Below are 26,893 nucleotides of genomic sequence, written 5' to 3' on the forward strand. Positions count from 1 at the left end.
CTGGTGATTTCAATCTAGAATTAAATTCTGAGGCTGTAAAGTAGTTTCGTAAATTTATGAAAGATGTCTTCAGTTTAGATATTAAGTCAAAATACTTTATTAAATACTACGCGTAATGGAACGGCAATCGATGGAGTATTCACTCGGGAATTAAAATCATCAGAGTGTCAAAATTATATATCTTATTTCAGTTACCATAGTCCAGTAATTTTAGTATCATTATACGAATTTTATACGAATTATTTCTTTGTATACAGTGAAAAATTCCATTCATTGTAGTGAAATTATTTTTTCAATAAAAATAATGCAGCAATACTTTTTTTTATTTATTTTACTGTACCAGTTTCATAAGAAATGATACATGCATTTGTGTCCTTTTTTATGGGCTGGTAAGCTACAACTTATGAGGATTTGTTTGGGAAAATGAATAAATCACAACTGGCAGCTGCAAGAGGGACGCTCTCTGGTTTCAGACTTTCCTACATGTTTTCGGAGGAATGTGCTTATTTCGTAGAAGCTCAGGAAATAGGTAATCTGGTGTAAGGAACCCGAAGGGATTGCAATATAATCCTTCACATGTTAAGATGTTAATAGAAATGATACATGCATTTGTGTGGTCCTTTTTTTTATGGGCTGGTAAGCTACAACTTTGAGGATTTGTTGGGGAAAATGAATAAATCATAACTGGCAGCTGCAAGAGTAATGGACGCTCTCTGGCTTGAGCGACATGGTGATAGTGCCAGGACAATAACAAAAATTCTTTCCCTCACCGTGGAGATTGGATGTAGATCCCCAGGTACTTCTACCCTGGCCAGCATGCAGGAATAAGTCGCTGCAGCATATTAGCAGAAGAATCGCGCGCTGCTTTAGTATAAATAGTAAATGTATAGACGATGTCCAAAGAAATTGGCGTAGAATTCGTGATATAGGGATAATTAAGTAAAACTGATCAGGGGTGCTACAACTTCTCTACCACCCCGTATACTATAGAAGACACGTCGGGTGTCAGGTTTACTCATATTGGTAAGAATATTGCAACCACTGACGTTAAATTGATTGTTTAACGTTCGGGTTGGCGGTTGCAATATTCTTATCAATACCCCGTATATCAATTAGACACAAATTTCATAAAGAATTGTTCTAATTTAATTGGTATAATAATTTCCAATGTATTAATGATTTTACTCCTGTATTTTTGCGCAAATTTGTTTACGATAAACTTGTAAAGCCAGTTTAGTACAATGGTTACTCCTGTAATCTTAGTGATTTTAAATCCAGAAAACCTTCTTATCACAAATGACTCAAGATGGATTTTGTTGACTTTAGAATCCGCATTGATGGTAAATGACACGGCCATTTCATCCATCTTGGCTTCGACCCTTCCTGAAATACCAAGCTTCCATTTCTTAATTTTGTACTTCCCCTTATATTCTATTTTCTGTAGAACTAAGCCTGCAGAAGCAATCAGCCTTCCTTTAGTAATTGTGGATACCGTAATATTTTCATCCCTTCGAAGATTAGAAATACCAAACAGAACTCCATTCCAAGTGTGCAAGTTATTCGTGATGATGTCATCTACAGGCAGAGGGTCTATTATGGATATTATTTCTGGATTATTTCTAATGTCGTCCAGTACCCGGTCAATGAAACTGTTGATATTCACATTATCTGAAAATGTAAAAATTATATACGATTAATTCAAGTCGCATACCAATCTTTATTATTAATTTTTTAGATGCAAACAATTTCAACATATTTTTATAGAGCGAAATCATTAATGCGGCTAATAATAGTGAGAATATTTTTATTGCATACAAGCAGTCTTTCCATAATCAAACAAATCAGAGAAAGAGAGAGACTAAACAATAGTAACAGTGTTTTGGAGTTTAATGTGAATTGTAGTTTGTCATATTGAAGTTTACATTCAGTTTTACAAATGAATGTAAAATTCATTTGTAATGGAAAGAGGTGAAATAATGAGCACCTCAACCTGCATGGAGTGTAATCTGCCTAATTCACCATCAGCTTCACTGCGAACTGCTGATGATGTCATAAGGATGGCATTACGGGAATTCCCTGAAGAAGTGGTACAGGAAGTACCACGAACCGTCTGAGAATAATCTGTAATTCTCTCAGAAATTAAAAGCAAATTACGCTCTACGCAGGTTGAGCGTAGTGTTCATTATTTCCGTTTACATATTTGATATAATTGCGTACCATGCTGCTAAAACAAATATTTAAAATTTATTTGTGTTGATAACTCCATCAGAGATTAAATCTCCTTTAAATTTGGTTGGCAGTGGATAGCCATTGTGTGGAAAATTTGATGGAAATAATGTTCTCCTCAAACAACTTATATAAAATTGTTCTACACACACACACTGATTCAAAGTTAGGTGATTTATAGAGCTTCTTAATGTATCGTAATGTAATCGACTTAATAATGAAAATAGCAATAAGAGCTTAATTGACGACACTCACCTCAATTGATCTACTTAGTTACAGGGTATTGAAGTGGAAATGGTTTAAAATAAATAAATACGGAATTGTTAAAACCTATAATTAAAATTTGCTCAAGGAAGTAGTGCACTACCTCGTCCTTGATTGTCGTTTATAAAATATTAATATGAGAACAAGGTGAAACCAATAGTCACAACGAGCAACTTTCGTGTAAAACGTCTTCGGTTGGCAATGATAGGAGAAAAGGAATTGTGTATTTAAAGAATTCCTATGTTCCCATAATGCATTTCGAGACATGTGGGAACCTTACGTGCGTAAGGTTCCAGACCGGTGAAAGGTTGGTTGGCAGTTTCGTGTTTAGAACGTTAAAATTTAGTGTTATGGCGACACCATTCTATGACAAGCGCCTCGTGTTGGAAGATCTTGTAACTAGATCCTAATTTAATAATTTCAGTGGCTGAATCGATTAGGGGATTGTGGTTGTGAGAATGTACGAGTTGTGCAAGTTCGGTGCTGGCTTGATTAGTTCTGAAGCTATTATGATGGTAATAAGCACGTGTATTGGCAGGTTTTGCGGTGCCGTATTTTGCTGTAGTGCTCCCGATGTAGCATGCGTTACAACCGGATTGACATTTAATTAAATATATAACGTTGTTGATGTCATTTATTAGATATTCGTGTGTCTCTTTATATGTATTAAACATGGTCCCTAATTTATTGTACGAAGAAGATATCTGTTTGTTCTGTTTGGTTACAGAACCAAACATCAACGAGGGGGTACAGTAGTACACAAGTTTGGCTTAATAACAGTTCTAGGTCACGTGATTACTAAATCTTGCATTCTCTATTTAAAAAAAAAAAGTTTATACCCTGCCATGATCATTAGGTCAGAGAAATTGCGCTTGACTCTGACCCTATGTAGCCATTCCGCTGTATAAAATAAAAAAGAAAATTTAATATATTAATTTATTAGTAAATATATGTATACTTTATTATGCTCCTAATAACTCAAAACATTGCCTGTATAATTTTTTTTTTCATAAGGCCGCCATCAGTAATCTTCCCCGCGCCACTTTGCTTTCCACGCTACTATATGTTCAAAAAGAAGCACTGCAAGAATCGATTTTCGCATCTGCTTATGGCTGCCATTAAACTATTAATCTGTGCACTTCCCAAATTAGCACTTTTCTGATTTAACACTTATAAATAATTAAATAAATGTTCTGTTTATACTCTGGAACGATTACCCGGTCAGAAAGAGTTTACAATAAATCATGAATACAATCGTTAACTGTATTTAGTACTCATGCAGGTTTGAACCACGATCCACCCAAAGTGAGTGTGCTGCTGCACGCACGCACGCCCCTGACTACTCGGATACCTTCGAGCACTACCTTGATAGCATCAGCAAATATTCTTGCACTCCTTTCTATTTAAATAAATATTCATTTATTGCAAATACAGCAAGCCCATCACAGCATACGTGACTAGGGGCAAATAATATGATACAAAGGAAATAAAATAAAATAATGGAATACATAGCAGATTTCATATAAACATTAACAATGAATAGGAATTATACTTGTGGATTAATAAAAATTTTGCAGAACAGCACATTTGGCTTTCAGTTGCAGTTGCTGGATTGAAGGCAGGCTGCTGTTTTTATTTCTCATCATTTTATCGGATATCTGACTCCTGTAGGCTTCAGAGTTGGGTAACCTTTTGCAGTCAATATTGTGATGATTTAGGGGATAAAGAAATGCATTGGGAAACACTCTGTCCATTTGGAGTGTTGGTCAAGACATCAAAGGCCGATATTGTTGGGATATCAGAGACGTGGTGCCACACAGATATAAGGAATGCCGAACTGGAATTTGGGGAGTACAATGTGTACAGAAAGGATAGACAGGATAGGAGGGGAGGAGGTGTTATGCTGTTAATTAAGAAAAACCTAAAATCAAAAGTGCATCCAGTTGATATAGATGAACAGTGCACTGTTGAGTCAGTTTGGTGTGACATAAGCACTGCGAAAGCAAAAATAAGAGTAGGAGTGTGTTATAGGCCTAATGACTTGAATGAGTACAATGAACAATTGTACAGAGAAATAGAGTGGGCTAGTAAATCGGAATGTCTTATAATGGGGGATTTTAACTTCCCAGATATTGACTGGAACTTGTGGGTTGGGCACTCACACACTAGTCAGACATTTGTGGATTAATTGGATGATTGTTTTCTGCAGCAGCATGTTCGAGAGGCAACTAGAGAAAGTAATACTCTTGATCTGGTTATCAGCAGTGATCATTCATGTATTAGGAATTTGCAGATAAAAGAACCACTAGGTGGCAGTGATCACAGTGTACTGATGTGGGATTTACTTAAAGATTTAATTACCATCAGGGGTAAAGGAAAGGGTTTTTGCTTCCGTAAAGGCGAGCACAGTGGTCTCCGACAGTTTTTAAATTCTGTACAGTTGGATCAACTAACGATGTTACCAACAGTAAATTCTAAGTGGGAAGCATTCAAGGAATTAATCGTGGAAGCTACTAAAAGTTTCATACCTATTAAGAAATATTGTTCAAGGTTTAGGCCTAAATGGTTGTCAAATGAACTAATGAGACTCGTAACAGAGAAGAAAAATGCATGGGATGCATATAAATTATCAAGCGACTCAGAAGCCTACGGCAGATATAAGTTAATCTGTAATCAGGTTACAAAGGAGGTTCGGCAGGCGAAGGCAGATTACGAGAAATCCTTGGCAAAAGATGCTAAGAAAAACAGCAAGGATTTCTTTACTTATATAAACTCTAAAAGGAAGGGGATGAATCAGATTGGTCCACTTGACATCGATGGTTCGACTGTTGATGATCCTGCTCAGATAGCAAACAAACTGAATGAGTATTTTGCATCTACATTCACACGTGAGGAATTATTAAGGTTTGAAAAATGGCAGAAGGTTATCAAATTGTAGCAGGATACTTAATGATTTTGTAATAACTGAGAACAAAGGGGAGGAGAAACTGTTGAAGTTAAACGTAAGAAAAGCACCTGGGGTGGATGGGATCTATCCAGTTATATTAAAGGAGGCGGCAAAGCAACTAAGCAAACCCTTAGCCATAATTATGTGATCATCCTTGGACTCAGGGGAGGTTCCCACGGAGTGGAGATGTGCAATTGTATCCCCAATTCACAAAGGGGGATCGAAGGGTGACACGAGTAATTACAGACCAGTTAGTTTAACTTCTGTTCCGGGTAAAATAATGGAGTCGCTGGTTAAAGATGCATTGCAGGATCATCTAGACAAGACTGCAGCAATAATTCACACACAGCATGGGTTTGTTAAGGGAAAGTCTTGTCTGACAAATTTGATAGGATATTATGATGTGGTTACAAAGGTACTGGATGCAAAAAATAATTTTGATATCATATATTTGGATTTCAGGAAAGCTTTTGACACTGTTGCGCATGGAAGACTATTGTACAAATTGGAGCAGAATGGTATTAAGGGTAAGTTGCTACAATGGATAAAAGGATGGTTAAGTGGGAGAAGACAGAGGGTGGTAATCAATGGGTGCTGCTCTTCTTGGACAAATGTTATTACTGGAGTCCCACAGGGTTCGGTGTTGGGTCCACTGTTGTTTTGTATATTTATCAATGATATTGATGAAGGTATATCAGGTTTAATGTCGAAGTTTGCAGATGATACAAAGGTTGGCAGGGTTGTTAATGGCAGTGTGCTACTGCAACAGGATCTAGATAATTTGGGCAGATGGGCTAAGAAGTGGCAACTGAAGTTTAACTTTGACAAATGCAAAGTACTGCATATGGGTAGAAGTAACCCCAGAGAAACGTACCAACTGTGTGGTACTACACTTAAGTTGGTAGAAAATGAAAAAGACCTGGGAGTAATTGTGCAGGCAGATATGAAGTTGTCTGAGCAATGCAGACAGGCTGCCAGGCCAGGTCATGGGGTTTTGTCAATGATATATAGGAATTTTGCTAGCAGGGAAAAGGAGGTGATTATCCCTCTGTATAAGGCAATGGTCAGGCCACGCCACGCCTTGAGTACTGTGTACAGGTCTGGAGGCCTCATTTTAGGAAGGATGTAGATTTACTTGAGCGTGTACAGAGAAGGGCAACAAGATTGGTGAGGGGAATGAAGTGATCCTTTTATCAAGAGAGGCTTAAGTTCTGCAAATTGCAGTGGCTGGACACTAGGCACCTGCGCGGTGATCTGATTGAGGTGTATAAGGCCTTGAATGGGTTCAGCACGCTGAATTCTGATGGGATCCTTCCACTTGTTCAGATTACGAACCTAAGGGGGCATAAATTCAAATTAAGAAAGGACAGATGTAGAATAGATGTGGTTAATTGCTGGAACCAACGGGTTCCAGCAATTAACCCTTTAGCCAGCGGGTGGTTAATTGCTGGAACAAACTTCCATCTGTCGTTGTGGAAGTTCATAGGTTGAATAAATTTAAGGAGGAACTGGACAGGCATTTGGAGGGAATGGTGTGATTTTTTTTTTTTTTTTTTTTTTGGCTGATGCTGCATAAGCTCATATATTTTCTTTCTTGCATCACATGCCACTACTACTACTACTACTACTACTACTTGTTTGAGCAGAAGCGGATTAAGGTCGATTGAGGCCCCGGGCGCAGAAGAAAATATTGGGTCCCTTAAAAAAAAAGAGAGAGAGAGACAGGGAAAATAAAAATACATGTTAACCATTTTTTTAAAATAAATAAAAAATATTATGTACTATTAATGTTTTATTTCCAATAAAATTTGAATATAATATATATATTATATTCGCGTCTTTTTTTAATTTGTCTTTTTCAGCCCCTGATAGATGTCGTTTCATTTTTCTAGCTACCATTGGTAGCCTACCAATGAAAATAAAATTTAATAGTCTAAATGATTAGAATACTAGAGAAGAGATTTTTCGTTATAGTGCAATAAATTAATGATTAATTAAAATTCAAAAATTATTCATAAACTACGAAAATCCAGGCGCTGATGTAACAACAGGAATTAATTTTATCTTAATATAATTTCAACAATATACGCGTATTTGCGTATATCGTAAGTCTGCACTGCAGGAGAACCTTTGTAAGTACAAAGTAGCAAATACGATTCTATTGCTCCGTGGTACTACCGATGAGCGGTAGAGCAGCCGCGCGGGGCCTATGCAGCGTAGTAATGAAATAATGAAAATAAGCGAATATAAACATACTATCAGGTTTTACCGCCGATTGTAAAATAATTAAAATTGCACATATGAAACCAAACTTGGTGTCATTAGAAAAAAGTGTAAAGTTGGGGTTTTGAGGGGCCCTTCAGAAGTAGGGGCCCAGGGCGCGCGCCCGGTGCGCCCGCCGTTAAATCCGCCTCTGTGTTTGAGCCTGGAGAAGTTGGATTTTAATTGTTGGTTTGTTGTTGTTATTTTGTTTTTAGAGGCATTAGCAACTAAGGCCATATTGCTCCGGGGATATGCGGTGGTCATTCCCTGACCTTTCCGCATCCTCCGTATTTGTTGGTCACGGGCTTGAACCCCGGTCTAATCAAAAAGCGTGTGCTACGCATTGCTACTCCTGCCAACCTGGCTACGGAGGCGCCAATTGTTGGTTTCTTGAATTTTCTCTGTTGGGAGCAGCTATTATATTGGCTAAGTTTGTTATCTATATAATATCGGTGTAGATACACCATAGACAACTCTTAAGAAACTACGAAGTAGTTGTAGTAGGCGCGCGGGTGTACACGTGCCTCGAGTGACCGGGGTTCAAGCCCGTGACTGCTGAATATGGTGCTGTTTCTTGTATTCTGTCTATCTTGTAAACTCCTCTGACCGTTTGGTCATCCCGGAGTATAAACAGAAAAATTTATTTATTATTATTTGCTCTGTTTCTCATATTGTGCTCTGCCTTCACGACGAGTTGCCATGATATTGCATTACTTCGAATAAATAACGCTTCACTAATAGAGAAGACTTTTGTTACTTATTCTCAGTGAGAATAAGGGCAGTTCTGATCCTTATTCTCAGTGAGAATAAGGGTCATTATATGGGCAGGTACCCTGGTACTGATTTAGGCCAATAGCCTTGAAACGGTGCCGTCTGGGTGGTGGTACTCACTGAGAGTAAGTAACAATAGTCTTCTCTATTAGTGAAGCGTTACTTATTCGAGGTAGTGCAATATCATGGCAACTCGTCGTGAAGGCAGAGCAAATGATGCCTACTGCAACAACTACTTCGTAATTTCTTAAGAGTTGTCTATGGTGTATCTACACCGATATTATATAGATAATAAACTCTTAATGTATTATGCTTTGTGCATTTAGTTATTTTTAAATATTAGCTAAGTTTGGTGAATCGCATGCAGAAGTAATTAACTTTGAAAGAAGCAGCATGACTCCAGACTCGTTGATCATCTGTTGCAGAGGCTTTGTTTTTAAGTTTTCATAAAGCCGTTGCTTGGATATTGTATGGGGAAAACGAAGCTTACTATTGAGCCATCCAAGAACCCAGTATTCTAGGGCAAGGAATTTCTTGACGGTAACTTGAGGAGCAACAGACCAGATTTCGGAAGCATAGAACAGAATGGGAAAGAAGCATCTTTGAACATGCTTAATGACTGATTTTTTTTTTTTTTTTGTCTTGAATCGCTGCTTTTAAATGTATCCCATCCCTGTAAAACAGTCTCCTGTTTATCAGTAGGCCTTATTCTACAGCCTTGTGCAATACTGTATTTCCACTGACAAATTTATTGACGTGGTGGAGAGAGTATTTGAGTATTACCTGTTACTGGAACTCACAGTTAAAACTGAAATGCTTTTCAAAACGAAAGCAGATCACAGAATGGACCGGAGCGAACAGGAAGACCTTTCGAAAGTGCCATGCACATTATTAAAAAATAAGATATTTTATTAACGAACATTCCGTTTCGTAATACTTTCCATTTTTGAACTTTGAATATGCGAACAACATTAACAAACTTTAATTACTGAAGGATGTCAGAATATTAAGCACATTGAAATTAAACAAATTTTTACACCGCAAATGGTATTTCTCATGAAAGAAGTATGTGATTATTACTGTATTTCTTTCAAAGGACGCCTTCTTTATTGTGGTATAACGCTGAGAGAATTCGCGGAAACAAAAAGACAGATCCATGCCGTTTACAACACTTTTTTCTATCTTTTGTTTATTTTATTATTTTTTACAGTAAACGTTGTTAAAGTTGTTCGCCGAAAATATAGCTGTCAGGCCCATGAACTTACTGAAGTATATAAAAATATAAACATCACGCATAGTCATCAAAGCTGAAATATTAGCACGGTTCAATATTGGATAGTTTCGTTGCTTGTCAGTAGATGGCAGAATCTCGCAAGTGACATTGGTTTCGGTCGCTCTAGTTGCAGTAAGATAAAGTCTACCTTAGAGACAACGGAATTCAAAGCTTAGACATTTGTACATGGATGTCTGATGAGACTTGTGGCAGAGAATAAACATGCATAGGATGCATATAAATTATCAGGTGATACAGACGCCTATGGTAGGTATAAATTAGTGTGTAATCAATTCACAAAGGAGTTTTGGCAAGCTAAGGCAGATTGCAAGTAGTCTCTGGCGAAGAACAGTAGCAAAGACGTGTACGCTTATAATAACAGTAGAAGGAAGGGATTGAATCACATTGCGCCATTGTTGATGACCCTGCTCAGGCTGCTGACAAAAAGGATTAGGTATTTTCCATCTGTATTCACACATGACGAATTCTTTAAGGAAGGGGATGCCAAAAGTTTATCCAACTCTAACGGGGAGCTAAATGATATTGTGATAACTAAAAGAAAAGTGGAAAAGAAATTGTTGAAGCTAAACATTAAAAAAAAAAAAAAAAGTTGGGGTGGATGGGATCTATCCAGTTATATTAAGGGATATTTAATATAATTATCGATTATATTACATATCCAATTATATTAACCCAGCAAAGGAGGTAATCAAACCCTTAGCCATAATTATGAGATCATCCTTGGATTCAGGGAAGCTCCCTAGAGATTGAAGATGTGCGAATGTAGCCCCATTTCCCAAAGTTAGATGCGACATCAATAATTACAGACCTGTTAACGTGTCTGTTCCAGGGAAGGTAATGGAATCATTGGTTAACGAAGTAATGCAGGACCATTTGGACAGGCGTGTAATTATACTGCAATCACACAATGGATTTGTCAAGGGGAGGTCTTGTCTAACCAATCAGATTGGATACTATGATGTAGTACAAAGGGCATATAATTTTTATATCATATACTTGGATTTCAGGAAGGCTTTTGATACTGTTGTACAAACTGGAGCAATATGGCATTAAGGGTAAAGTACTACTATGGATAAAGGGATGGTTAAGTTTTTTTTTTTATGAGAACCCCAAACACGAGAGGTATTAGAACTACTTAGTACCGTGCTTGAGTTGGAGGTTGAGAAGACGAAAGAAGATATTTGTTGATATTGGACTTGAACTTCTGTAGATTGTAATTTTCAGGAAATATGTATGAAGGAAGGTTGTTCCAGAAAACAGCAGTTGAATGAATAAATGAGGAAGATGAAAAGTTGGTTCTGTGGGTTTGAAGTTGGACAGTAAATGGCTGGTGGCGGCACGTGTTCGGACTGTTTTGAAAGAGAGAGCGGGAATTATAGAAGCCAATTCAGAAGAACAGTGCCCATGGAAGTATCTGTAGAAGAGGCATGCAGCAGAAACAGTGCGTCTATGAGAAAGCGAGTGGAGAGACTCTGTTAGAGATGAATCATTAATTAACCTAACTGTCCTCTTCTGAATGGAATCAAGAAGCCTGAGAGAGGTTTTGGGGGCACCACCCCAGATGTGGGAACAATATTCCATGGCAGGGCGGATTTGCGATTTATAAGTGGAAGAAGACAGAGAGTGGTTAGCAATAGACACTGTTCTTCGTGGACTAATGCTATTAGTGGAGTTACCCAGGGTTCAGTTCCGGGCTTATTATTGTTTTCAATATTTATTAATGATATTGATGTTAATATATCAGACTTAATGTCTAAGTTTGCAGATGATGCAAAGGGTTAATGACAGTGATCGGGGTAATCTACTGCCACAAGATCTAAAAAAATTAGACAGATGGGCTAAGAAATGGCAGTTAAAGTTTAACATCGACAAATGTTAGGTACAGTACTATATAGGTAGCAGTAATCCCAGATTAACGTACCAGCCCTGTGGTATTACCAGCGTAGTGAAAAATGAAAAAGACCTGGGTGGTGGTGTGTGTGTGTGGGGGGGGGGGGGGGTAATTTTGCAGTCAGATATAAACTTTTCCGAGCAGTGCAGATATGGGGGTTATGTTAATGATATACAGGCACTTTGCTAGCAGGGATTATCCCTTTGTACAAAGCCATGATTAGGCCGCATCTTGAATACAGTACTGTATACAAGTGTGGAGGGCATCAATTTAGGAAGGATGTTGATCTGCTGGAAGGGTGCAGAGAAGGGCAACTAAATTGGTGAAGGGAACAAAAAGGGTGGTTTTACCAAGACAGGTTTCAGTTCTGCAAATTGCAGTGTCTGGAGACGCGGCTTCTACAAGTCATGTGATAGAGGTGTTTGAGGCATTCAGTGGATTGAGCAAGCTCAGTGCTGATAGCATTCTTCCTCCTGCTCAGACTACCCACACGCATGAGGGGACATAAATTGAAATTGAGGAAGGATTGTTGTAGGATGGATGTGCGGAAGTTTACCTTTAGTCAGCAGGTGGTTGATTGTTAAGATAAACTTCCATCTGTTGTTGTGGAATTGGATAGTTTGAATAAATTCAAGGAAGAATTAGAGAAGTTCTTTGAGGGTTGAGGTGAGGTGGATAGTTTTTTTTTTTAATGCTCTGTAATCTTGCATCATATTCCACTACTAACACTATTACTAAATTGTAGCTGACGCATATCTTTTTTTGTGACGCACTCCATAAAAACTGAGTTTGAATCATTGTGGTAGTATATATTATCATTGTTACCTAAATTAACTGTCTTACACGACTTTCGGTCTTGGAGGACCATTTCTTTGTATTATACCAGCTGGTTTTCTTTTGTGAACTCCTCTTATATTGTCGTTCCAGGGTATATACAGAAAATTTAAGGCGGCCGTAACTGATTGGCTTAGCGCGAGGGTAAAGACTTGCCAGAGGATGAGTGATTTTTAGTAGTCACGTGACTCAAGCCGTGTGACTAATAAGGTGATGTTTTTTTTCTTTTTGTTTGTTTCCCTAAATTCATGATAGTAAAACAATTTTCTGGTTTTAATGCGTTAATAATATGAATCAACATTTCAAAGTACACAACAGAAAGAACTAAACTTCTTAAGCTTCTTATTTATCAATATACAGGAATCTTCTGTTAGCAATAAGATTGCTCACAAGGTATAAGAATGTGTCTCCATTACCAAAACCACCTGTTCAAAGGGGTGGTCCCTAGGATTTTCCAAAGGAGTCGGGGCTAAAGCAGTTTTCGGGAAACATTAAGCTTTAATCGTCATGTATCAGTAAAATAAATTCAAGGTGACGTTTTAGTATCCTTCTGATCCCATCATCAGACTATACAGTTCCAGCAAGATGCTGAAACGCCATCTTTGTAATAAATTTAAGAATTTGGTCAAACGACTTAATTAATAACCTAATTTTGCATTATCCACATGGAAAAGAGTGGTTTATTTCAAAAAGTAATCCATGAATAATCGTCATGTAATGTATTTCCAAATTATACGGTACTTCATTCTGCAGACCCAGCACGCACTCAGGATGTTTCTTTTAGGTGAGACTAAGGATCAGAGTCTACTTTAACCTAGAGAATTACTCAGTTTTTATTATATATATATATATATATATATATATATATATATATATATATATATATATGTTTTTATTAAAACAAATTAGTTAATATATGCAGTGCATTACATTTTCAGGCGCGTTAGATTATTATTTCTTAAATTAAATGAATTTTTTCTTGTTACGAAGAAAAGGTAAATCTTGTTAGCAATTAATAAATATATAAAAGGCAGGGAGAAAAACAGGCGGCTCGAGCACTGTGCTTCCATAGTGCTCGAGCATCCCAAAAATTCAACAGAGAACTTTTGATCTCTGGGGAAGGGTTCAGTTGCTTATCTAGAATGGTAAGGAGTTGAACCCTTCCTCAGAAATTTGTTAAGCTGATAAATTTCGGATGTATTAACAGACTTTTTACACAGGCGCGCACACACGAGGGACGGCGTCATGATCCTTGGCCCATCCCCGGAATGAGCGCGCATACGGATGTCTGAACTAAATTTAAAGTTCACTTACCTGACCCTTCAACAACTGATAGAAGACTTGCTACAATGATTAACAACCGTATTTCATTATGGGAGATTCTGACCTGTAAATTAGTTTTATTTTTGCATTAATTTCTCGCTGGTTACCACTAAATAGTTAACTGATTTATTTTTTCACAGTTTGCTTAAATATTTATTAAAAAATTTTGAGCTGAATGACATTATCATTACAATGTATGAAAATAGCTCTGAAGAGTTAATAAAAATTTGTCAATAAATTGTTAGCAGTTAATTAGTTCAAATGATATGCTTATTCTGTCCTTCTACTCACCAAACTGGTGAATAGAAAGACAGAATAAACATATCATTTAACTCTTGATCTATATATATCTATATATCTATATATATACACACACACACACACCGGTGTTCAAAGAAAGTGCATCACCCCTTAAAATTGTAATTGTCGTCAGAATAACGTAACTATATGGCAATATTTTTACAGATTGCATTAGATAAGGTTGACGTAATGTTGCATCAGCTGTTTCTTTCAGCTATATAAGCACGCTTGCAAGAGTTGCAGTCATGCAATCGAAGACTTTCTGGGCGATGTGGGCAATTCGACAAGAACTGACGGGGTTACTCAGCGTCGAGGTAGTCGGAGGATACGTCCAGCGGTGCATTCAACCTATCGCACCATATGCATCACCAATCTGGTCTTCTGCCGCGTCGTTGTACATAAACAGATTCCTGGCAGTCGAGTACTGCATAATGCGATGGATGAACAGGATCACGAGCAACGCATTCACCATCTCAAGGGTTGTTTTATATCCCAACTTAAATATCATTCCTGGAGAGTTTACATACCATCCAGGAATATTCTTCTTCTTCTTTCTTAGATGTTTACTGGTGTGATTGACGCCCCCAGTCTCTGAGGACTTATCTTTACTCCACGTTCTAGACACAATAACGACAACCCCTACCTACCATTACATTCTATACTGGTGTTCAAAGAAAGTGCATTACCCCTTAAAATTGTAATTGTCGTCCGAATAACATAAGTATATGGCAATATTTCTTACAGATTGCATCAGATAAGATTGACATGCGTAGGTGATGACGTAATATTGCATCAACTGTTACTTTCAGCTATATAAGCACGCTCTGCAAGAGTTGCAGTCATTCCTTGCTTGTGTCAGGATGGCGAGTTACGTGCAGTTGCCGCCACGAAGAAAGGGTCCTATTGTTGCTTTACTTGAAAAAAGATGTTCTTTCCATCATGTTGCTTATAGAATGTCTTGTAATCAGTCGACAGTGAGCAGATTTTTTTCCAAACTCAAGAATACTGGTTCTGCTGATAGGGAAAAAGGAACCGGACGTAGAGTCTCTATGCCAAAACAGGGCCACGTTTTGAAGCACTTATGCCTTAAAATCCGTAAAGCTTCTTCTTCCGAGCTGAAAAGAGAATGGGAAGAACATACAGGAGTGGTAGCAAGTGCAGTAACAGTCAAATACGCCGCTTTAAAAATGGACTTGTAGCCCGTCGTCCTAAGAAGCCCCTCCTCACACAAAAAAATGAAAAATGCCCGATTAATTTGGTGTAAGGAGCATGTCAAATTTCATTTTCATTCATTTATTAATTACACACAATATAGTCTCAAGATTATGTACATAAAAGTATATACATGATTTATATACAAGATATATTTACATATAATTATATGCTCTGACATGACATCAAACTCTCGTGTGTGTGTGTGTGTGTTCTTAATCAGGGTAGCTCCCAGGCATAAGCCCAAATCTACCTTGAGAACTTGGGAATATGTAGTCTTTACAAAGCAGTCCTGCAAAAGTATGTTAAATTACCTGAGTCTGATTTTACTGTAGCGCAATTCGCGTATGAAATCCCGCACCCACTGGAGGTAGTGCAATACCAGTGAGTGCCAGCAATCCCGCACCCACTGGAGGTAGTGCAATACCAGTGAGTGCCAGCAATCCCGCTCCCCGGGTTGCCCATACCGGGGAGCCAGCAGTAAAAAAAAATAATAAATAATATATATATATATATATATATATATATAAATAAAATAAAACAACAATAATATTCAATAGTCTGGATGGCACAACTATAAACTTCAAAAATCACAGTTCAACTAAATATTTCCTCAGTTGCTGTTCCACATGCACTGGAACCTCCAAAACCAGTAAAGGTATTATCCAGCAAATCTCCAACTATACGCCATGGATAATAGAACCTTTAGAGCACCAGACCCGACGCAATAAATCAGAACCAGCACCCCAGAATCCAGAAGGGAGTATTCATGATCGCAGCACAAAAGACAACTGCACACGCTTCTTGATTAGACCGGGGTTCGAGCCCGTCACCACCAAATACGGAGGATGCGGAAAGGTCAGGGAATGACCACCGCATATCCCCCGAGCAATATGGCCTTAGTTGCTAATGCTCCTAAAAAACCAAATAACAAAAGACAACTAACCAGAGCACCAGACCCAACACCATGAATCAGGTCCAGCACCCCAGCTGCTATGCAGAGGTAGAAACAAATAGTGAAACTCCATGAAGACAATCCACCCACCAGGTTTGCCTCTCAAAGAAAGGCTCTGAGAATAGTTCTTCTTGCAAAAACAGCAGCTGAAAACTCCTGAAATTAATTAAAAACAGTCACGATTTGCAATAAGTAAATGCACTGTATCAAATGATAAATCAGGAATATGTGCCATCAAAATCTGCCGTTGGTCTTCATACTCCCGACATAAAAAAAATGTACAGAAAGGATCTGTCTCCAATCCTCTCTCATATAATTTGGCCCTAATTGAGCCGTGTCCTGTTAACAAAAAAGAAGTGTACATAGAAGGCGTAAACCAAGATGCCACGGTTTTTGACAATGCATATTCACCCGGGGAATATATTTCCTCGTCACAGCTCCAACATCACCACTTTCCCATCTGGGCTGCCATAAATCCATTAATTTATTCCATATTCGTTGTTTTTCTTCTTTAATATTATTCTCCAAATCGATTGTGATATCCAAAATCGTTAACAACATACTCTTTTTCAATTTGTACAAAAACCCTCTGTAGACAATAAATAAATCCAATGGCATGGTACCAGCAATTACCTGTAGGGCGTTTGTAGACGCTGTTATAGGTACTTTAAATAAAGTTAATAACATAGAGCGCTGAAGCGATAAAAGTTTCGATCGAATCCTAGTTTTAGTTACTACAGAAAACCAAGAAACAGCCGTATATTCCACTATCTGGAGAAAAATAGTTTTATAATACAATGACAACACCCTCTTATTCAGTCCCCATTCCTTACGAGAAATCCTAGCAATGGAGTTGCTAGGATTTCTCGTAAAAGTGTCTTACTTTTTACAATTAGGTGTGAAACATGTGGTAAAAAGGAAGGTTTGTCATCTATGATTAATCCCAAATATTTAGTTTTAGAAACATAAGGAATCTGAGCTCCACCTAAAAGAACTTTTGGAGGTCTGCCGTAATCAAATTGTTTCTTAAAAATCATAAAACAGGTCTTACTTGCAGAGATCTTCAATTTATTCAATTCGGCCCACTGCATTAAATCATCTAAAACTGACTGTATTTTTGGGCGCTCCAGACCAATATAAGTCTGGAGCGCCAGGAGCATGTCAAAATTAACCCCCGAGCAGTGGAAGTCAGTTATTTTCTCGGATGAGAAGAAATTCAACCTGCGTGGCTCTGATGGGAGACAAACGATTCGCCGTAGACGTGGTGAAGAATATCATCCAGACTATATGGTGTCTACAGTGAAATTCCCTACCAGCAATGTATCGCGGAGTATGTGAATTGCAGTTTATAAAAGGTTCCGTAAATGCCAGTGGATACCTGGCTATGTTGGAAGGCAAATCGCTGCCAGCCGTTAGAGACCATTTCAACTTGCCAAGTAACTGCATCTTTCAGAGCGACTCTGCTCCTTGTCATCGGGCGAAAAGTGTAAGTAGGCACTTCTGTAGTTACTTTAGCTTCATTTCTGCATTAGAGGTTCGACAGTAATGTGTTTACATTTGTTACAAGTGAAAAAATTGTTGGAAGAACAGTCCATTACAACTCTTAGCTGGCCAGGAAACAGCCCGAACCTGAATGCTATAAAGAACTGTTGGCATTGTGTGGAATCTGCAGTTGCTAGAAAGAAACCAAAGGCCCTTTGTGAACTTCAGGAAACCATAATTTGTGTTTGGAACGACGAACTATCAGTTGATTATCTTCAGAAATTGATCTTGTCAATGCCACGACGGTGTGGTGTTGTCAACAGGGCCAGAGGCGGTTCAGCTAAATATTAGTTTGCACCTGGTGAATTTTTCATTTAGTTTTCCATTTAAAATGATAAACCGAAGCAGATTGAAGGCTTCTGATAACATTTCAGCCGTAATTGTCGTGTTTACCAAAACTGTTGTACAAAGGTTCCAAATGCTCATTTTGGAATATTTTGAGAGCACTTGTCATATATTACTTAGCTTTGTCTTAACTATTAATAAATATCTTTTGTTTATATTTCTATTTGTAATGCTAGTCATTAATGTAACATACCATAGCGAAAAAGGGTTAGAAATGTGAAATTCCTAGGTGATGCATTGTCTTTGAACACCAGTGTGTGTATATATATTATGAAATATTGGAATAGATGTAAAGGGTATGTCAGATCAGATTAATGCCATCACTTGTAGATTGAACATTACATCAGTTTGTAATCTAATTGGCACTACATAGGTATTCAAAGTGTATTAAAACATTGGCATAAAAGTTCTCAGCGGGCCATACGGCCAAAAGAACCTATAAAGACTAAGATAGCCCGTGTTGGTTTACATTGCTGTACTCTAGAAATAAACATATAATTAGCAATAAAATAAAATAAAAATATAATTGAGTATGCAGCTAACTATTGATAATCGGTACATTGAATGGCACTTTTTCGAGGGCTAACACCATTCAATATATCCCACCAATAATTAGCAAGGCTATCTGCTTCTGATTGTTATCTGCCTGTTTCACTAGGTCCGAATAATAAACATAAAGGCAATCTATGCTAAACTTTAAATTTAACAGTAAACAGGCAAGATAACAGCTAGCCCGATATAAAAAAAAAATATCGACAGCAGCGTCCTCTCAGTTCAGATAACTGCAAGACGAACTAAATAAATTATTAATTTATAAAACCAAAGAAAGCAGCGCGCCCTCTGAATTTCGTGTAACTTCAAGACTAACTAATAGACTGACATTATAGTACACTATAAATTTGAACTTTATACAGATAATGTCCTATGAAAATAAATAGTAGGTTCTCTATTTTTTAGAATGACAGGTAACAAGGCCATTTGAAATGAAATACCTTTAAAAAATATTTTACAAAGTAGAAATGAAATTCTTTTGTGAAAGATGAAATTGATTACTGCCTTAAGAACATGTTTATAATATGTAACATGTGCTCAAATAATTCATTCTTTATACTCAGTACAGAATAGGGTGGCAAGCTGCATATTCCTATTTATTCTTTTTGTTGTAATTGGTTATTTTTTAATTTAATTTAACTGTTTTGTAATGAAGGTATGCAATTTATTACTATATCAGATAGGATGAATTATTTTAATTGTAAAATTCTTACAAATGTCAAATTTTATTTAAATATTCCTACATTTGGTAATAGTTATTTCTTTTATTTCCTTCTTATTATCTACTATTGTTATTTTATATTTTTTCGTTATTGTAATCCTGTTTTTGTCCATTAAATACAATTCTTTAACCCTTTGTAGTTATACCAGGATCCCTTACTAAAGGGTCGGTCAGTTACGCTCTCGGTATATTCAAATTACCATTATAAAAAAGATATTTTCTTTGCTTTTCGCTTTTTACTTTCTAACTCTAAAATTTTATACCTCGAAATCAATTAGAGCAATTCGAGGGAAATTGAGGTACTATTACTATACTTAATCTTACTCATTTCTCCTTATGTCAGCATAAGCTTTCTTTTGCGCATGTATAAAATGAATAAAAAACACCACATCTGATGTGAAAATTATGGTTGGCGCTCTTTTTTCTGTGTTATATTCTGTATATTCGTTTCAAAGCTATCTGTCGGGCTAGCTGTTATCTTTCCTGTTTGCTGTTAAATTTAAAGTTTAGCATAGATTGCCTTTATGTTTATTTTTCAGACCTAGTGAAACAGGCAGATAACAATCAGAAACAGATAAACATAGCCTTGCTAATTATTTATGGGATATATTGAATGGTGTTATCCCTCGAAAAAGTGCCATTCAGTGTATCCGATTATCAATAATTAGCTGCATACTCATTATATTTTTATTTTATTGCTAATTATGTGTTTATTTCTAGGGTATAGCAATTTAAACCAACAAAGGCTATCTTAGTCTTTATAGGTTCTTTTAATCGTATGGCCCGCTGAGTACTTTTATGCCAATGTTTTAATACACTTTGAATACCTATATAGTACCAATTATATATACTGTATATATATATGTTATGGTTTTATGTTTAACATGCCAGCTTTTCATAATTGTCGCTAGAGGTGCTCTCCCTGATCATTAATGAACAGACTCTGTGCGCACATGCCACTACTTGTCGAGCTAGTGTAGCGTGAAGAGCTTTTTTTTTTTTTTTAGCCGCTTGTTACTGACAGGCGTTTTGAAGCAAGTATCATTTCGAACATACAGATTGAACAACGATATTTGACGTTATTGTGTCAAGACGGGGCTTAAATGCATCGGAAACAGTTAAAGAGATGAATGAAGCGTGTGGTAATGAGTGTCTTAGTAGGAGGGCCATATTCTGATTTGAAATGGTTTCTCCATCAAGACAATGGCAGGCCCCATACGTCTAATATTGTGCTGGCATTGATCACTGCCATAGATGCCGAAATTCATCCATATCCCTGTGTGATTTCTTCCTATTTCCTCGTCTGAAGGAAGCTCTGAAAGACAAGCGTTTCGTGTCCGACAAAACGATGCTCGCAGAGCCACAACGGAAGAACTTTGAAGTCTTTCGAAAAATGGCTTGCAAGAAGCATTTAATGTGTGCGTAGGACGGTGGCGAAAGTATGTAAAGTTCAAGGGAGAGTATTTCGAGAAGGAGAAATTCACAGAAGATTCAGATGATAACAATTAAGATAAGATCTTGCACTAGTGCGCGAATTACATCATCACCCATCGTATAATGTGTAGTAATTGTGCGATTACTCTTCACCGAATTTCATCTAGCCTGCTAAATTTATATACATATATTCTTTCTTGCTATTTCATTTAATCAGTTTCTGATAAATTATCGCTTTTGTTTTATATTAAATGCAGTACGAAATAAATCGTACCTGTTTTTTTATTAGTTATTTATTATTATTTAAATTATGAGAAATTTTCTCTCTCTCTCTCTCTCTCAGCCCACCATGATATCTATGGGGTGGGGGTAAAGAATAGTAACAATACTACAACATTGCCTTAGAGATACCAGGGATGTCAGGAGCCAAAGCGCGCTCTAGTGCAAAATCCATGGGCCCCGTGTTGATATGTATTTGTGTACTCACATGTAGATGTAGGGTTAAAGAGTAACAAGTCAATTCTTGACATACGAGGTGTGGCAATAAAGTTCCTGGACAGGAGCAATAAAAAGAACAAAGTGAAGGAGCGGAAACATGGTTTTATTCTTATTCTAAGTAATCAACCACCTGATTGTACTTATTACAACGTTCTAAAAGTTTCTGAAAAGAGTTAGCGAAGGAGTACAAAAAGATGATGTTCATTTCCAAGTTACCTTTTTCTTTATGTCCTCAACATAAAGAAAAGGTTGGGAGAGTATAGTGGATGGTTGATCTGTAGAATGCCATGTTTCGTCAAAATGGGTGGGGGACTGTCGTGCAACGAAAACCGGCTGCCTTTCTTTCGAAATTGTTGCTTCACTCAGAAATGCGCTTCAATAGTCATTGAAGCAACTGTACGTAGAAAGCAGCATTGACTCTTCCCTCTTCAGGTACAAATGCCATTTGAATCACATCTTGTTTGTCGAAAAACATGATCAACTTCGTCTTGGTCCTGGGCTTATGTAAACGAAACTTTTTGGGCCTTAGTGATGATTTTGAGGTTTTCAGTAATCAGTGATGAATACTGAAACTACCAACATTTATTTCCAGTGACATACAGTGATGAAATTTTGGATTGTCTTGAGAAGACTCGATGAAGTCTTCGCATGGTGACACTCTTCGATGCTTCTGCTCATCCGTGAGGCTATGCGGCACAAATTTTGCATAGACCTTTCTTTTCCCTAAATCTTCCTGCAGAATTTTACAAATCGTCTCCTTATTCATATACAACTCATCATTCTGAGGGTCAAACGACGATCACGATTTCCCAAACTTTTGCAATTCCGTCTTCATTTCGAGAGGCTGACGGATGCCCACTTCTTGGGTCATTGCAAATATCTTTACATTCATCTCTGAACTGCTTATCAAACACCTGATACGACTTAACGTTTCATCGCCATAAACATTTTTTAATGTTTCATACGTTTCTGTTACAGATTTTCCCAGTTTAATGCAAAATTTGGCATTCGTCGTTGCCCTTACAAAATCATGACATAATAATAATTTATTTATCCCTATTTTACGTTACACTTTTTTGGGAGATAACAGCAAAAAGGGAGGGAGAACACATAAGCCAATGGCTTTTTAGGGGGTGTTCCCTTAATATCCTTTGGAACGTTGACATGGAACGTTAATGCTACTAACGAAACTGATTGTAACTTGCAGTCTGTCAAACTACTGGACAATGTCTGTACTACAATCTACAATATTGAACTACAATATGCTACGTCCATTTATTTTCAAATTCATCGAACATGACCACAACTTTATTGTGGTCATGCTCGATGAGCAATAAAGGGAACTTTATTACCCATCGAGTTGCCCATGCGTTGGTTGGCTGGTTATTCAAGATTTTTTGTCATTAAAACAAAGGCCCGAGATATTTGCGGTCTGTGCTAGTGTTGAAGTTTTGTAGCGGGAGGGATCGGATTTTGATCTTCGCATAGAGCGAAAAATTGACTAGCTATACTCTTAATCTTTCCACTAGAAAGATTAAGAGTCGTAGCTAGTCAGCTTTTCCTAACGGAAAACTGAATTCTGTTTAGCTTTCCATTCTATAGTACTGTATTTATATAAATGGAAAGCTAAGTAGAATATCCAGATTATACTATTTTAATGAATTAAACAGAGGTTGAGAATTCGCTGATTTGAATGTATTAATTGTTTAATAGCACGTTCAAATGTAAAACAGATAAGTTTTACATTTTAAATCGTGTAAAACATATGTTCAAGCGCGCCAGGCTTAAATAACCTTACCGGATGTATTAGGGTAGTAAATAATACAAGAATATTGAATGTATAAATGGAACTTTATTGCCACACTTCGTATAATAAATCAATAAGATATAAAAGTGATCAAATAAACATATTATTAAGTTCGTAGAATTTTTTGCCGATTATTAAAAGTGAATTTAATTTACTTAAAAAGTTCTCGGCCGTGCTTCTTGACGTACTGTAGCCCCCTTTAGTCGGGCCTGCTCGGAGCCATATTGGTACAGCCAATGCCCAGGCGCAGGATGCAGATGACAAAAGGACAAAAATTAAAATGTTTGCTTCCTTTTATTTATTGTTTTGCGTTGGTTGGCTGGTTATTCAAGATTTTTCGTCATTAAAACAAAGGCCCGAGGTATATGCAAATTTGCGGTCTGTGTTGAAGTTTTGTGGCGGGAGGGATCGGATTTTGATCTTTAATTTAGTTGAATGTTGAGTTGGCGTTTAGCAGATTAAACCCTTGAACGACCATTTTTTTCGATTCAACATCCCTGAGGCCTATGTCTGCCATGATGAGTTAGTGTACTGTGGTTGTGAACTGCGTGCATTTTCTGATCGGTTTGCCTGTTCAGTTGGATGAAAAAAATCTGATTTTCCAGGAGGAAAGGAAGAATTTTGAATTAAATTAGTTGAATTGATTTTATACAGTCGCATTTGAACTTTTCGAGTAGTTCACATGTGACCCGCTTGCACGCTGGTTTCAGAGAATGATCCATACCTTTTAAGCCATTCTTCATACTTTCATCGATTTTCATCGTTAATCTGGTCCCTCTGCAGTGAACCTGCACTCTAGAAGTTCGTCTTTTTAAGTGCGGTCTCCAGTCCTGGATACAATATTGCAAAATGGTCTAATCATCATCTTGTGTAGATGGATAATGGCGTCTCTCTCTCTCCATCTCCCCCCCCCCAGCAAAGGTCCTGTAAATCATGGAGAGGACAGTGTTCCTTTCTAGCTGCATATTACGCTGCAAATTTCAAAATTTCATATCTGATAATTGTAATCTTTTAACACAGAGGATTCTGTTCCTTTCCAAACCTTACATTTACAAATATTAAACTTCAGTTTCCATTTTTTTTTTCGGACCATACAATTGCAGCCTATCCAAGACTTTTCGAAGACACATGAACTGAGTTGTTAATCATCCTTCCCATTTCCAAATCATCAGCCAACTTTGATAGATTCTTTTAGTAATCCTCGTCAATATCATTTATGAAAATATGTAAATTTCTTCTCCGCTGTAGTTTATTATCACCCTTTCCATTACAAATCTCAAATTCCGGATCTGATGGCATATTGTTCAAGCACAACTTGAAAACACCATCAAGTCCCGAAGTGGTACCGGTAGTCTGCTTCACTGGAAACTGGCCTTACAACTGAAGTAATGTTGATGGGGTACAACATATTCCGCTTGTTCTTTGCGTTGTAACCTGCTACATTTATGGAACAAAAATATGATCCCGAGGTTCCCTTCATGGGAACTTTGGGATCATACTTCATGGGAATGTCGTAGCATTCTTTTTACCACATTTCTACAATCGCAAGCTCTCCACATATGTTCAGCACACCTTATGGAGCCGTGACTTTTATCTGATCATCTAATTTAAATTCCAAAATGTGCGGCGTATGCATTTTTCAAAAAAGATGTCGTATCCTTCCTCTTTCGCCACAACATAAATACTGCAAATGTAAAAAAATATATTTGGGTTGTTTGCACAACCACGAGTTGCCATTTTCAAAGAATCAGAATATGAAAATCGCGTTAGAAGCAGATACTAGTTAGCACAGCTGCACCAGAAAACAATTAAATGTGGAAGAAACACTTCACAGGTTTATATAGTTAGCTGACTTGCAGGTCTAAACATGTGTAAACGCGTCTGGTCACGTCTAAAAAAAAAGAAAAGAAAGAAAGAAAGAAAGAAAGAAGCTGTGCGTGTAAGTAAAAACCGTTCCGATTTTTGGAATTAGCACTAAAAGTACACCCAGAAACACCATGAATTTTTTAAAAGATCAAAACTTAGGCTAACCAGTGACACTGTACAGCTCTGCGAAACTGTTTAAGGAAACCACTATATATAATTAGTTGAAGAATGATACTAAAATATAAATCTATTTTATTGGGTCTGTGAACTTGCATTTATGGTAAGATTAAAAAAGACAGGACTAAACATTCAATAACATCAAAGAAATATCAATTCCAGTTTAACTTAATAATTATTTTTATCTACAAAAAAGGAAAAAAAGTGGCTAATGAATTTAGCACACTTACCGTTGACCAATAGCTTTTGTAATATTCTTTGGTTACATGATGACAAACTTTGCATTTTAAATTTGCTCTCGATTTAATTTTTTCAATCTTGAGTGCTACAGTACGGCTGTGCATGTTAAACTCCACGAGTAGTTCAAATATGACTCCACTTGCACGCTGGTTTCAGATAATGAAACCCTGCAGCTGCAGAACACTAGCAATTTGCATTAATTGTCTCTATCCATATAATTGTCCGAAGAAAAGTGCAGTGGTCTCGCGGAAATTAATCATGTGATGTCGCATCCTGCAACCTTGAATGGAAAACCACAAGTAAAGTAATACTACATTACCATACTTGATCTCACATCTGTTGTGAGATCAGCAGCATGAAACTACGAAAAAATCTTATGCTCGTATTTGAAAACATGCTTTTTATTAGGCAGATAACGAATAAAATTTTTAAAAGTTCATTTGCAATTTTCTTTTTGATCAGCAGCAATGTAAGGCTTACACGTAAAACAGAACCTGTTTAAGCTATTACAGGCAACCCCCGCGTAACACGGTACTTCTACAACACGGTTTCGCTCTAACACGATTGATAAATTGCGGAAATCCTCGCACAACACGGTACTTCTACAACAAGGTTTCGCTTTAACACGGTTAGAGAATTTCGGTAAATCTCGCATAACAGGGTATTTTTAGCTTTTGTGCGGGGAAAACCCTGCTGTTATGTTGGATGTAATTTTTCAAAATTTCCACTCTTTTTTTGAATCCCTTCTGTTGACTCGCTAGTCAAAAAAAAAAAATAAAATAAATAAATAAATAAAATATTGAGAAATCCCTGTATTTTATTTTGTTGGGAAATCCCCATGTTACGTTCTGTGCTATTAAACATGTAGAAAAATCTAGATTTTAAAGTTTTATTACTATTGGATAGCACACCAGGCCATCCAAAAGATTTAAGTCATCCAAACGTTGAAGTTTTGTTCCTACCACCAGAATTGTACTAGGTTAATACAATTTCTTTCATTCAGCCATTAGATCAAGACATTATATCCACCTTTAAAACTCATTCCATCAGAAAATCGTTATAATGGATTTCGGAAAAACTGATTCCGAATCTATTGAAGCAAACAAACCCGGAGGCATGGAAACATTTCTCAATTGTGGACTGTATCATAGCCTTATCGTTTAAAGAAGTAAAACCGTCAAAGTTAAATGCGTGTGGAAAAAAGTATGGCTAGAATCAGTTCATTCAGGAAATATGGTCGAAGCGGCAGAAAACTGAATCGGTGCGATAGTAGAACTTGCTACTTCGGGAGGAGGGGAAGGTTTTGATGATATGACTACTGAAGCCCTCGTGGGTAACACAGTTGATAGAATTGCCCTCCCCCCCACACCGGGTGGAAAAGACCCGAGTTCGAATCCCGTCGATGACGGGAGGAATTTTTATGGGTGTTTTT

The 26,893-nt window shown here is 37.2% G+C and overlaps 1 protein-coding gene across 1 annotated transcript; it reads right to left on the reverse strand.

Annotated features, from left to right (window-relative positions):
- Window positions 1-1,106: 1,106 nt before the first annotated feature.
- On the reverse strand, window positions 1,107-25,565 carry LOC150083390 (uncharacterized). Its single transcript, XM_090378491.1, has 3 exons — window positions 25,452-25,565; window positions 13,804-13,876; window positions 1,107-1,668 (listed from the first exon to the last, which is right to left on the reverse strand). Exons 1-3 carry the CDS (start codon window positions 25,563-25,565, stop codon window positions 1,109-1,111), a joined length of 747 nt encoding a protein of 248 aa, XP_090234617.1. The 3' UTR covers window positions 1,107-1,108.
- Window positions 25,566-26,893: the final 1,328 nt, after the last annotated feature.

Source organism: Mastigoproctus giganteus, chromosome 7 (genome assembly GCF_048544385.1).
Source record: "Mastigoproctus giganteus isolate SK-2022 chromosome 7, ASM4854438v1, whole genome shotgun sequence".
Classification (NCBI taxonomy): Eukaryota; Metazoa; Arthropoda; class Arachnida; order Uropygi; family Thelyphonidae; genus Mastigoproctus; species Mastigoproctus giganteus.